Below are 13420 nucleotides of genomic sequence, written 5' to 3' on the forward strand. Positions count from 1 at the left end.
AGAGAAACCCAGAAGAGATAACAAAAAACACTACATGAATTTTAAAAAAACCAAGGGGAAATAAAATAAAAACTGGGGAAGTGTAGAGACATAGAGGCAGTGGAGAAACAGTTAGGTTAAATATGTAATTTTCATTGTTCCACCTCCCCCTTCTTTTCTGTTTTAAAAAAATATATACAGATCAAAGAGCAAAGAACAAAGAAATGTACAGCACAGGAACAGGCCCTTCGGCCCTCCAAGCCCGTGCCGACCATGCTGCCCGTCTAAACTAAAATCTTCTAGACTTCCGGGGTCCATATCCCTCTATTCCCATCCTATTCATGTATTTGTCAAGATGCCCCTTAAATGTCACTATCGTCCCTGCTTCCACCACCTCCTCCGGCAGCGAGTTCCAGGCACCCACTACCCTCTGTGTAAAAAAACTTGTCTCGTACATCTCCTCTAAACCTTGCCCCTCGCACCTTAAACCTATGCCCCCTAGTAATTGACCCCTTTACCCTGGGGAAAAGCCTCTGACTATCCACTCTGTCTATGCCCCTCATAATTTTGTAGACCACTATCAGGTCGCCCCTCAACCTCCGTTGTTCCAGTGAGAACAAACCGAGTTTATTCAACCGCGCCTCATAGCTAATGCCCTCCATACCAGGCAACATCCTGGTAAATCTCTTCTGCGCCCTCTCTAAAGCCTCCACATCCTTCTGGTAGTGTGGCGACCAGAATTAAAAACTATACTCCAAGTGTGGCCTCACTAAGGTTCTATACAGCTGCAACATGACTTGCCAATTCTTATACTCAATGTCCCGGCCAATGAAGGCAAGCATGCCGTATGCCTTCTTGACTACCTTCTCCACCTGTGTTGCCCCTTTCAGTGACCTGTGGACCTCTACACCTAGATCTCTCTGACTTTCAATACTCTTGAGGGTTCTACCATTCACTGTATATTCCCTACCTGCATTAGACCTTCCAAAATGCATTACCTCACATTTGTCCGGATTAAACTCCACCTGCCATCTCTCCGCCCAAGTCTCCAAACGATCTAAATCCTGCTGTATCCTCTGACAGTCCTCTTCGCTATCCGCAATTCCACCAACCTTTGTGTCGTCTGCAAATTTACTAATCAGACCAGTTACATTTTCCTCCAAATCATTTATATATACTACAAACAGCAAAGGTGCCATCACTGATCCCTGCGGAACACCACTAGTCACAGCCCTCCAATTAGAAAAGCACCCTTCCATTGCTACTCTCTGCCTTCTATGGCCTAGCCAGTTCTGTATCCACCTTGCCAGCTCACCCCTGATCCCGTGTGACTTCACCTTTTGTACCAGTCTACCATGAAGGAACTTGTCAAAGGCCTTACTGAAGTCCATATAGACAACATCCACTGCCCTACCTGCATCAATCATCTTTGTGATCTCTTCGAAAAACTCTATCAAGTTAGTGAGACACGACCTCCCGTTCACAAAACTATGCTGCCTCTCACTAATTTGCTTCCAAATGGGAGTAGATCCTGTCTCGAAGAATTCTCTCCAGTAATTTCCCTACCACTGACGTAAGGCTCACCGGCCTGTAGTTCCCTGGATTATCCTTGCTACCCTTCTTAAACAAAGGAACAACATTGGCTATTCTCCAGTCCTCCGGGACATCACCTGAAGACAGTGGGGATCCAAAGAATTCTGTCAAGGCCTCAGCAATTTTCTCTCCAGCCTCCTTCAGTATTCTAGGGTAGATCCCATCAGGCCCTGGGGACTTATCCACCTTAATATTTTTTAAGACACCCAACACCTCGTCTTTTTGGATCTCAATGTGACCCAGGCTATCTACACATCCTTCTCCAGACTCAACATCCACCAATTTCTTCTCTTTGGTGAATACTGATGCAAAGTATTCATTTAGTACGTCGCCCATTTCCTCTGGCTTCACACATAGATTCCCTTGCCTATCTTTCAGTGGGCCAACCCTTTCCCTGGCTACCCTCGTGCTTTTTATGTATGTGTAAGAAGCCTTGGGATTTTCCTTAACCCTATTTGCCAATGACTTTTCGTGACCCCTTCTAGCCCTCCTGACTCCTTGCTTAAGTTCCTTCCTACTTTCCTTATATTTCACACAGGCTTTGTCTGTTCCCAGCCTTCTAGCCCTGACAAATACCTCCTTTTTCTTTTTGACAAGGCCTACAATATCTCTCGTTATCCAAGATTCCCGAAATTTGCCGTATTTAACCTTCTTCCGCACAGAACAAGCAAAACAAAACAAACTGGGTGGGCAGTGCCCCTTGTGTTACTTGCTTCTCCCGGTTGGTTTACGCTGTTGTTGTGTGTTTGCCTCTGCCTCAGTCATCTGTCGTTCCTTTCTCTTGTACTTTCTTACTCTCTGTTGCCCTGTTTTCATTGCAGTCTTTGTTGTTTCCCGTGTTCTCCTTCCAGCTTGTGTTCCCTCCCCTCTGGTCCCCACTATTAATCTTTGCCCCCTGTCCTTCCTTCCTTCTCTGCCCCCCACTTCTCCTCTCTGCAGCTCCCCTTTCTTTTCAGCTGTGTTTGGCTACCCCCTCTTGCACTGTTTCCCTGCCGCCAGCACCCCCCCCCCCCCCCCCTCGGTCTTCTCTTCCATCCCTCTCTTTTCTCATGTCTTGGCTATTTTCCCCTGGCTCTTGGCTACTTGATTATTTATTTGTTTGTTCGTTGGCCACAACCAGGTCCCGGAACAGTTGGGTGAATGGCTCCCATATTCTGAGGAAGCCCCCCGGATGGCGAATTTAATTTTCTTCATTTTGAGAAATTCCAACAGGTCGGACAGCCAGTCTGCAGCTTTAGATGGTGCTGCTGACTGCCAGCCGAGCAGGATTCTACGGCGGGCGATCAGGGAGGCAAAGGCAAAAACAATGGCCCGCATAACAATATAAGCCTCGAATAAAAAACCTCCCTAGGAGAAAAAAAGAAAAAGGAATCAGGAATCGCCTATGGTCACCATTGACATATATAGTCCAACCCCCCGAATATTCAATGCCATCCAATCCCCGAAAGAGTACCGTAAATGACACCCCTGAATTGTAGAACCCCACCACCATACACAAATTCCTCCCCTCTACTTCCTCTCAGTGCTCCCCCAGGAGTTCTCCCAGTGAGCCAGAGAAGACACAGCCAGAGTGAGACAGAACCAAGAGTGAGTTTGGGAATTTGAATCTAGGTGGGAATTGAATCAAATCAGTGAGGCAGCTCCTTTTAAATTTCAGGAGTTTAAATTAATTTAAATTAGGCTAGAATTGTGCAGTGTAGGTTAACAAGGGCTGCCACCCACTCACATAACTGGTTGGCAGTTAAGGGTCAGTCACTTAAATCTACCTTGATCTAAAAGCAGGTGGGGGAGGGGAGTCAATTCAGGATCTTTTAAAGAGAGCAACTTGTAAACTCACTCCCAGTGAGTTCTCCCAGTGAGCCAGAGAAGACACAGCCAGAGTGAGACAGAACCAAGAGTGAGTTTGGGAATTTGAATCTAGGTGGGAATTCAAAGCTTGGGGGGGAGGAGGCGCTTTTTATCCCTGGTAAGTGACTGGTAAGTAGTGTTTCTGTTTTTCTGTTTCTTTTCATTGGTACATTTATTTATTTTTTTCTTCGTTGTTTATTTATTTATTTAAAGTTGGGGGGGGGAATTGGAATTGTTGAAGTTAACCGAAGGTTTAAGACATGGCAGGAGATCTCAGACCCGTCTCCTGTTAGACCGCTTGACGGCTCTGGAGCTGCGGATGGACTCACTGAGGACATCGTGGATAGCACGTTTTGCGAGTTTGTCACACCGCAGGTGAAAGGTACTGAGGGAGATAGAAAATGGGTGACCAAAAGACAGAGCAAGAGTAGGAAGGCAGTGCAGGTGTCCTCTGCGGTCATCTCCCTGCAAAACAGATATACCGCTTTGGATACTGTTGAGGGAGATGGCTCACCAGGGGAAGGCAGCAGCAGCCAGGTTCATGGCACGGTGGTTAGCTCTGCTGCGCAGCTGGGCAGGAAGAAGAATGGCAGGGCTATAGTGACAGGGGACTCAATTGTAAGGGGAATAGACAGGCGGTTCTGCGGACGCAATCGAGACTCCAGGATGGTATGTTGCCTCCCTGGTGCAAGGGTCAAGGATGTCTCGGAGCGGCTGCAGGACATTCTGTGGGGGGAGGGTGAACAGCCAGCTGTCGTGGTGCACATAGGCACCAACGATATAGGTAAAAAACGGGACGAGGTCCTACAAGCTGAATTTAGGGAGTTAGGAGTTAAACTAAAAAGTAGGACCTCAAAGGTAGTAATCTCAGGATTGCTACCAGTGCCACGAGCTAGTCAGAGTAGGAATGTCAGGATAGAGAGGATGAATGCGTGGCTCGAGAGATGGTGCAAGAGGGAGGGATTCAAATTCCTGGGACATTGGAACCGGTTCTGGGGGATGTGGGACCAGTACAAACCGGATGGTCTGCACCTGGGCAGGACTGGAACTGATGTGTTTGCTCGAGCTGTTGGGGACAGTTTAAACTAATGTGGCAGGGGGATAGGAACTGATGCAGGAAGTTGGAAGGTAGTAAAACAGGGACAGAAACAAAAGGCAGTGAGGGGGAAAGTGTAAGGCAGAGAAGCCAGAGTCACAAATCGAAAAGGGCGACAGTACAAGGTACAGTGACTGAGGGGAGCTCAGTGAATAGGACCGGGAATACTAAAAGGAATAAAACGGGAAGTGAAAACATTAATGGTAAGCGACGTGGCAGGTTGTTACATGAAGATATGGGTTCAACGACAAGGAAAATTAGGAGAAAGGTTAAGAGGAAATATAACTTAGGAGAGGTTACAGATCGAGGTGTTAAGATTCAGAACAGAACAAAGAACAAAGAAATGTACAGCACAGGAACAGGCCCTTCGGCCCTCCAAGCCAGTGCCGACCATGACCCCGACTAAACTACAATCTTCTACACTTCCTGGGTCCGTATCCCTCTATTCCCATCCTATTCATGTATTTGTCAAGATGCCCCTTAAATGTCACTATCGTCCCTGCTTCCACCACCTCCTCCGGTAGCGTGTTCTAGGCACCCACTACCCTCTGTGTAAAAAAACTTGCCTCGTACATCTACTCTAAACCTTGCCCCTCTCACCTTAAACCTATGCCCCCTAGTAATTGACACCTCTACCCCGGGAAAAAGCCTCTGACTATCCACTCTGTCTATGCCCCTCATAATTTTGTAGACCTCTATCAGGTCGCCCCTCAACCTCCTTCGTTCCAGTGAGAACAAACCAAGTTTATTCAACCGCTCCTCATAGCTAATGCCCTCCATACCAGGCAACATTCTGGTAAATCTCTTCTGCACCCTCTCTAAAGCCTCCACATCCTTCTGGTAGTGTGGCGACCAGAATTGAACACTATACTCCAAGTGTGGCCTAACTAAGGTTCTGTACAGCTGCAACATGACTTGCCAATTCTTATACTCAGTGCCCCGGCCAATGAAGGCAAGCATGCCGTATGCCTTCTTGACTACCTTCTCCATCTGTGTTGCCCCTTTCAGTGACCTGTGGACCTGTACTCCTAGATCTCTTTGACTTTCAATACTCTTGAGGGTTCTACCATTCACTGTATATTCCCTACCTTCATTAGATCTTCCCAAATGCTTCCTCGCATTTGTCCGGATTAAACTCCATCTGCCATCTCTCCGCCCAAGTCTCCAAACAATCTAAATCCTGCTGTATCCTCTGACAGTCCTCATCGCTATCCGCAATTCCACCAACCTTTGTGTCGTCTGCAAACTTACTAATCAGACCAGTTACATTTTCCTCCAAATCATTTATATATACTACAAAGAGCAAAGGTCCCAGCACTGATCCCTGTGGAACACCACTGGTCACAGCCCTCCAATTAGAAAAGCATCCTTCCATTGCTACTTTCTGCCTTCTATGACCTAGTCAGTTCTGTCTCCACCTTGCCAGCTTACCCCTGATCCCGTGTGACTTCACCTTTTGTACTAGTCTACCATGAGGGACCTTGTCAAAGGCCTTACTGAAGTCCATATAGACAACATCCACTGCCCTACCTGCATCAATCATCTTTGTGACCTCCTCGAAAAACTCTATCAAATTATGACATGACTTCCCCTTCACAAAACCATGCTGCCTCTCACTAATACGTCCATTTGCTTACAAATAGGAGTAGATTCTGTCTCGAAGAATTCTCTCCAGTAATTTCCCTACCACGGCTCACCGGCCTGTAGTTCCCTGGATTATCCTTGCTACCCTTCTTAAACAGAGGAACAACATTGGCTATTCTCCAGTCCTCCGGGACATCACCTGAAGACAGTGAGGATCCAAAGATTTCTGTCAAGGCCTCAGCAACTTCCTCGCCAGCCTCCTTCAGTATTCTGGGGTAGATCCCATCAGGCCCTGGGGACTTATCTACCTTAATATTTTTTAAGACACCCAACACCTCGTCTTTTTGGATCTCAATGTGACCCAGGCTATCTACACACCCTTCTCCAGACTCAACATCTACCAATTTCTTCTCTTTGGTGAATACTGATGCAAAGTATTCATTTAGTACCTCGCCCATTTCCTCTGGCTCCACACATCGATTCCCTTGCCTATCCTTCAGTGGGCCAACCCTTTCCCTGGCTACCCTCTTGCTTTTTATGTACGTGTAAAAAGCCTTGGGATTTTCCTTAACCCTATTTGCCAATGACTTTTCGTGACACCTTCTAGATAAGTCCCCAGGGCCGGATGGGATCTACCCCAGAATACTGAAGGAGGCTGGAGAGGAAATTGCTGAGGCCTTGACAGAAATCTTTGGATCCTCGCTGTCTTCAGGGGATGTCCCGGAGGACTGGAGAATAGCCAATGTTGTACCTCTGTTTAAGAAGGGTGGCAGGGATAATCCCGGGAACTACAGGCCGGTGAGCCTTACTTCAGTGGTAGGGAAATTACTGGAGAGAATTCTTAGAGACAGGATCTACTCCCATTTGGAAGCAAATGGACGTATTAGTGAGAGGCAGCACGGTTTTGTGAAGGGGAGGTCGTGTCTCACTAACTTGATAGAGTTTTTCGAGGAGGTCACTAAGATGATTGATGCAGGTAGGGCAGTAGATGTCTATATGGACTTCAGTAAGGCCTTTGACAAGGTCCCTCATGGTAGACTAGTACAAAAGGTGAAGTCACACGGGATCAGGGGTGAACTGGCAAGGTGGATACAGAACTGGCTAGGCCATAGAAGGCAGAGGGTAGCAATGGAGGGATGCTTTTCTAATTGGAGGGCTGTGACCAGTGGTGTTCCACAGGGATCAGTGCTGGGACCTTTGCTCTTTGTAGTATATATAAATGATTTGGAGGAAAATGTAACTGGTCTGATTAGTAAGTTTGCAGACGACACAAAGGTTGGTGGAATTGCGGATAGCGATGAGGACTGTCTGAGGATACAGCAGGATTTAGATTGTCTGGAGACTTGGGCGGAGAGATGGCAGATGGAGTTTAACCTGGACAAATGTGAGGTAATGCATTTTGGAAGGGCTAATGCAGGTAGGGAATATACAGTGAATGGTAGAACCCTCAAGAGTATTGAAAGTCAAAGAGATCTAGGAGTACAGGTCCACAGGTCATTGAAAGGGGCAACACAGGTGGAGAAGGTAGTCAAGAAGGCATAAGGCATGCTTGCCTTCATTGGCCGGGGCATTGAGTATAAGAATTGGCAAGTCATGTTGCAGCTGTATAGAACCTTAGTTAGGCCACACTTGGAGTATAGTGTTCAATTCTGGTCGCCACACTACCAGAAGGATGTGGAGGCTTTAGAGAGGGTGCAGAAGAGATTTACCAGAATGTTGCCTGGTATGGAGGGCATAAGCTATGAGGAGCGATTGAATAAACTCGGTTTGTTCTCACTGGAACGAAGGAGGTTGAGGGGCGACCTGATAGAGGTATACAAAATTATGAGGGGCATAGACAGAGTGGATAGTCAGAGGCTTTTCCCCAGGGTAGAGGGGTCAATTACTAGGGGGCATAGGTTCAAGGTGAGAGGGGCAAAGTTTAGAGTAGATGTACGAGGCAAGTTTTTTACGCAGAGGGTAGTGGGTGCCTGGAACTCACTACCGGAGGAGGTAGTGGAGGCAGGGACGATAGGGACATTTAAGGGGCATCTTGACAAATATATGAATAGGATGGGAATAGAAGGATACGGACCCAGGAAGTGTAGAAGATTGTAGTTTAGTCGGGCAGTATGGTCGGCACGGGCTTGGAGGGCCGAAGGGCCTGTTCCTGTGCTGTACATTTCTTTGTTCTTTGTTCTTTGTTGACAGGTAGGATCAAGGAAAACCCAAAAGCTTTCTATAGGTATGTCAGGAATAAAAGAATGGCTAGGGTAAGAGTAGGGCCAGTCAAGGACAGGGATGGGAAGTTGTGTGTGGAGTCTGAAGAGATAGGCGAGATACTAAATGAATATTTTTCGTCAGTATTCACTCAGGAAAAAGAGAATGTTGTGGAGGAGAATGCTGAGACCCAGGCTATTAGAATAGATGGCATTGAGGTACGTAGGGAAGAGTTGTTGGCAATTCTGGACAGGCTGAAAATAGATAAGTCCCCGGGGCCTGATGGGATTTATCCTAGGATTCTCTGGGAAGCCAGGGAAGAGATTGCTGAGCCTTTGGCTTTCATTTTTATGTCATCATTGGCTACAGGAATAGTGCCAGAGGACTGGAGGATAGCAAATGTGGTCCCTTTGTTCAAGAAGGGGAGTAGAGACAACCCCGGCAACTATAGACCGGTGAGCCTCACGTCTGTTGTGGGTAAAGTTTTGGAGGGGATTATAAGAGACAAGATTTATAATCATCTAGATAGGAATAATATGATTAGGGATAGTCAGCATGGCTTTGTGAAGGGGAGGTCATACCTCACAAACCTTATCGAGTTCTTTGAGAAGGTGACTGAACAGGTAGACGAGGGTAGAGCAGTTGATGTGGTGTATATGGATTTCAGTAAAGCGTTTGATAAGGTTCCCCACGGTAGGCTATTGCAGAAAATACGGAGGCTGGGGATTGATGGTGATTTAGAGATGTGGATCAGAAATTGGCTAGCTGAAAGAAGACAGAGGGTGGTGGCTGATGGGAAATGTTCAGAATGGAGTTCAGTTACAAGTGGCGTACCACAAGGATCTGTTCTGGGGCCGTTGCTGTTTGTAATTTTTATAAATGACCTAGAAGAGGGCGCAGAAGGATGGGTGAGTAAATTTGCAGACGACACTAAAGTCGGTGGTGTTGTCGACAGTGCGGAAGAATGTTGCAGGTTACAGAGGGATATAGATAAGTTGCAGAGCTGGGCTGAGAGGTGGCAAATGGAGTTTAATGTAGAGAAGTGTGAGGTGATTCACTTCGGAAGGAATAACAGGAATGCGGAATATTTGGCTAATGGTAAAATTCTTGGAAGTGTGGATGAGCAGAGGGATCTCGGTGTCCATGTATATAGATCCCTGAAAGTTGCCACCCAGGTTGATAGGGTTGTGAAGAAGGCCTATGGAGTGTTGGCCTTTATTGGTAGAGGGATTGAGTTCCGGAGTCATGAGGTCATGTTGCAGCTGTACAAAACTCTGGTACGGCCGCATTTGGAGTATTGCGTACAGTTCTGGTCACCTCAATATAGGAAGGACGTGGAAGCTTTGGAACGGGTGCAGAGGAGATTTACCAGGATGTTGCCTGGTATGGAGGGAAAATCTTATGAGGAAAGGCTGATGGACTTGAGGTTGTTTTCGTTAGAGAGAAGAAGGTTAAGAGGAGACTTAATAGAGGCATACAAAATGATCAGAGGGTTAGATAGGGTGGACAGCGAGAGCCTTCTCCCGTGGATGGAAATGGCTAGCACGAGGGGACATAGCCTTAAACTGAGGGGTAATAGATATAGGACAGAGGTCAGAGGTAGGTTCTTTACGCAAAGAGTGGTGAGGCCGTGGAATGCCCTACCTGCAATAGTAGTGAACTCGCAAACATTGAGGGCATTTAAAAGTTTATTGGATAAGCATATGGATGATAATGGCATAGTGTAGGTTAGATGGCTTTTGTTTTTTGACTTCCCATGTCGGTGCAACATCGTGGGCCGAAAGGGCTTGTACTGCGCTGTATCGTTCTATGGTCTATGTTCTATGTAATTACGGACTTGTGCAGCGGGGAGTTAAAATCTCAGTGACAGACGGTTTTTGACTTTACAGTGGGTTTTTTTTCACCTCCCTATCATCATCAGATTCTGCCTCAGCTCATCTGCTGCTGAAAGCCACATTCAGTCCTTTCCGACCTCTCGACTTAACTATTTCAAAGACTGTTTCACAAGGCTTCCCATCTTCCCTTACGTGAACCTGAGGTTATCCAAAACTCTACAGCCAATGTTCTAACTTGCACCAAGTTTCATGAAATGAATTAAAATCGCTTATTGTCACAAGTAGGCTTCAAATGAAGTTACTGTGAAAAGCCCCTAGTCACCACATTCCGGCGCCTGTTCGGGGAGGCTGGTACGGGAATTGAACTGCCTTGGTCTGCTTTCAAAGCCAGCGATTTAGCTCTGTGCTAAACCAGCCCCTATCATTCATTCACCTATCACCCCTGTAATTGCTGACCGACGACAGGAGGAGGTGGTGGAAGCAGGCATGATAGTGATGTTTAAGGGGCGTCTTGACAAATACATGAATAGGATGGGAATAGAGGGATACGGACCCCGGAAGTGTAGAAGGTTTTAGGTTAGATGGACAGCATGGTCGGCGCAGGCTTGGAGGGCCGAAGGGCCTGTTCCTATGCTGTACTTTCCTTTGCTCTTTGTTGACATTAGTTTCTGGTTAAGAAATGACTTGATTTTAGAATCCTCACACTTTTTTCAAATTCTTCCATGACTTGAGCTCCCTCCCAATCTCAATAATCTCCTCCAACTCTATAACCTTCCAAAACACCTGCACCGCTCCAATTCTCGCCCCTTGCACAACATCAATTTTAATAATCATTCCACCACAGGCAGAACTGCTTCCAGCTATCTAGGTCCTATACATCTTGGATTTCCCCCCTTTCTTTTTTTCTTGAAGACACTTCTTAAAATCTACCTCTTTGACCAATCAACGACCTTAGTGTCTCCTTCTATTGTTTGGTGCCAAATTTTGTTTGCTATCTCTGTGAAGAGCCATTGGGCGCTCAAAGGCACTGCATACAGAGTAAATAAAAGTTATTATTCAGCATCACAGTGCAGATGTAGGCAAGAATTGGAAAATGGTCAGCCTCGAGTCAAGACCTATCCACAACATGCTGACACTCAGAGTTAATGTACAACACAGCAATTGAGATTGTTCAGGGAGTTACTGCACATGTGCAAACTAGAAGCACACAGGCTTAATATCTGCTCAATGCAATTAGCTGATCTTTGTTGTGGGGGCAATTGGCCTAGGTCAATCAGCGATGTATCGCGCTCCTACCATTACACAGCAACATTAACTGGAAAGTACATGCGTTAAGACAGTGTCTTAAGACACAATCCAAGTTTGGCTGTGATGCCCTCCATGGTTAAATAGCCTGCCGATACTCACTATCTAAGCTTCTCGATGAAAAATAGCGGCTTGGACTGCACTAGTGATTATGGACAAAGACCAGGCTGTGAACAAGCTGCCGCTCTTTTTTCTAGAAAAGGGAAGATAAGGAGTCTTTAAACTTATGAAGGGATGTAATAGGATAGATGTGAAGAAGACGTTTCCACTTCCAGGTCAGACCAGAACCAGGGGTCACAAATAAAAGGTCGACACTACAAAATCCAATTCAGGAGAAAGTATTTTTTTAACCCAGAGAGTATGTAGTAGAGGTGAATAGCACAGATTTGAGAGAAAGTTAGATAAACACATGAAGGAGAACGGAAAGAAGGATACGTTGATCGGGTTGGGAGGAAGCTCATGCAGAGTATAAATGCAATGATAAACCTATTGGGCTGAATGACCTGTTTCTGTGTTGTACATTCTTTGTAATTCTAAGTAAATAGTCTCTCCTGCAGTGAATGATAGAAGCAAGTATAGAGTTGTTGCCACTCTCTCCAATTACATACCGAAGGCAGAAAATATCAGTACTTACTGGAAGCAGCCAGCTTTCATCCAGAAAACTACTGTTCTGAAAAGTAACCGAGACAGAAACATCATTATATGATTATTACATATACTGTAGCAAAATGCATTAGGCTCCCACATAAAACAAGTTGGTCAGTCGCAATTTGGTTCTTGGTTGACACCATTTAGCAATAAGCCTGCAGTTTTGCTCAGGAAGAACCCCACATGCCTGAATTTGGAAACAAGAGTGGGTGATTTTGAGATTGTCATGTGAGAGTGCCTTTAAGAAATGGATGTGTGAGCAATGTACCTTGAAGAAAACAGTGATGTCAGAGAGTGGGTGGAGCTCAGCTCAGTTCAGCCATTTTGAAGTTTCAATTTTGAAAAGTGCCTGGCTGGTTTTGCTGAGAGCAGTTTAAAAGTGCCTGGCTGTTTTGCTGTGAGCTGATTGAAAGGAGGAAGCCATTTCGCAGTTTAGTTTTGCAGTTGGAAAAAGCAGTTTGTGTGTGTGTGTGTGTGTCCAGAGAGCTGCAGGAAGAAAGCAAGGTGCTGGAGCTGAAGTCAACCAAGCTAATATATCTCTGCCATTCTACAGAAAATATATATATCCTTTAACCTGATGTGATACTGTTTAAAGGTGTTAAATCTCTTGGAAGTTTGAAGGAAAAGTTTAAGGAGCTATTTACTGTTGCAATATTTTCTGAGTTATCTTTGAAGTAAGGGGTGTCAAGAGATCCAATGTTTATTTAAGATGTTAAGTTGAGATCATGGAATAAACAGTGTTTTGTGTTCAAAAACCCACGTGTCCATAATTGTAATCCCACACCTAGGGAAAAGGCCGTGTGCTAGGAAAAGCAACAAATACATTAAAGGGGGAGGTTGGTTGAACTCCATGATACATTTTGGGGTTCTGAAAATGCCTCCCCATAACAATTGGGGGCTCGAGGGGGATACAAGTCTATCTATTGGATTGGCTTTTGTGAACTTAAAGACAGTGAAGGATTGTTGCTTTTCTGGTGTGGTATTTTAGTTTAAGTGTGTAGAGTGTTGTGAACAATGGCTCTTTCAGAGGCTCAGAAGTTTTTGGGGTTGGAGAATGTCACACATAGTACCTTACGGACAGAAATGAAAAGCAGACTGTTAGATTTGGCAAGAAAATTGCAGTTAACATTACCTGACAAAATGCGAAAAGATGAGGTAATTATGGCAGTGGTTAAGCATTTAAAGTTGCCTGAGATAGAGTTTGACTCATTGGAAATGGCAAAAATTCAGTTGCAAATTAAACAAATGGAACATCAGAAAGAATTAAAGCGGCTGGAATACGAGAGTGAGAGAGAGAGGAAAAAGAAAGAGAAAGAGAGAGGAAAAAGAAAGG

General features: G+C 45.5%; 1 protein-coding gene across 6 annotated transcripts in view; it reads right to left on the reverse strand.

Annotated features, from left to right (window-relative positions):
• Positions 1–13420, reverse strand: part of LOC140395329 (uncharacterized) — a 228540-nt gene that overhangs the window by 81824 nt on the left and 133296 nt on the right. For all 6 annotated transcript variants that reach the window (XM_072482959.1, XM_072482960.1, XM_072482958.1 and 3 more), the window contains one exon: positions 12074–12109. In XM_072482959.1, the coding sequence (XP_072339060.1) occupies positions 12074–12109 (36 nt within the window). The remainder of the gene's footprint in view (positions 1–12073; positions 12110–13420) is intronic.

Source organism: Scyliorhinus torazame, chromosome 18 (assembly GCF_047496885.1).
Source record: "Scyliorhinus torazame isolate Kashiwa2021f chromosome 18, sScyTor2.1, whole genome shotgun sequence".
NCBI classification, from domain to species: Eukaryota; Metazoa; Chordata; class Chondrichthyes; order Carcharhiniformes; family Scyliorhinidae; genus Scyliorhinus; species Scyliorhinus torazame.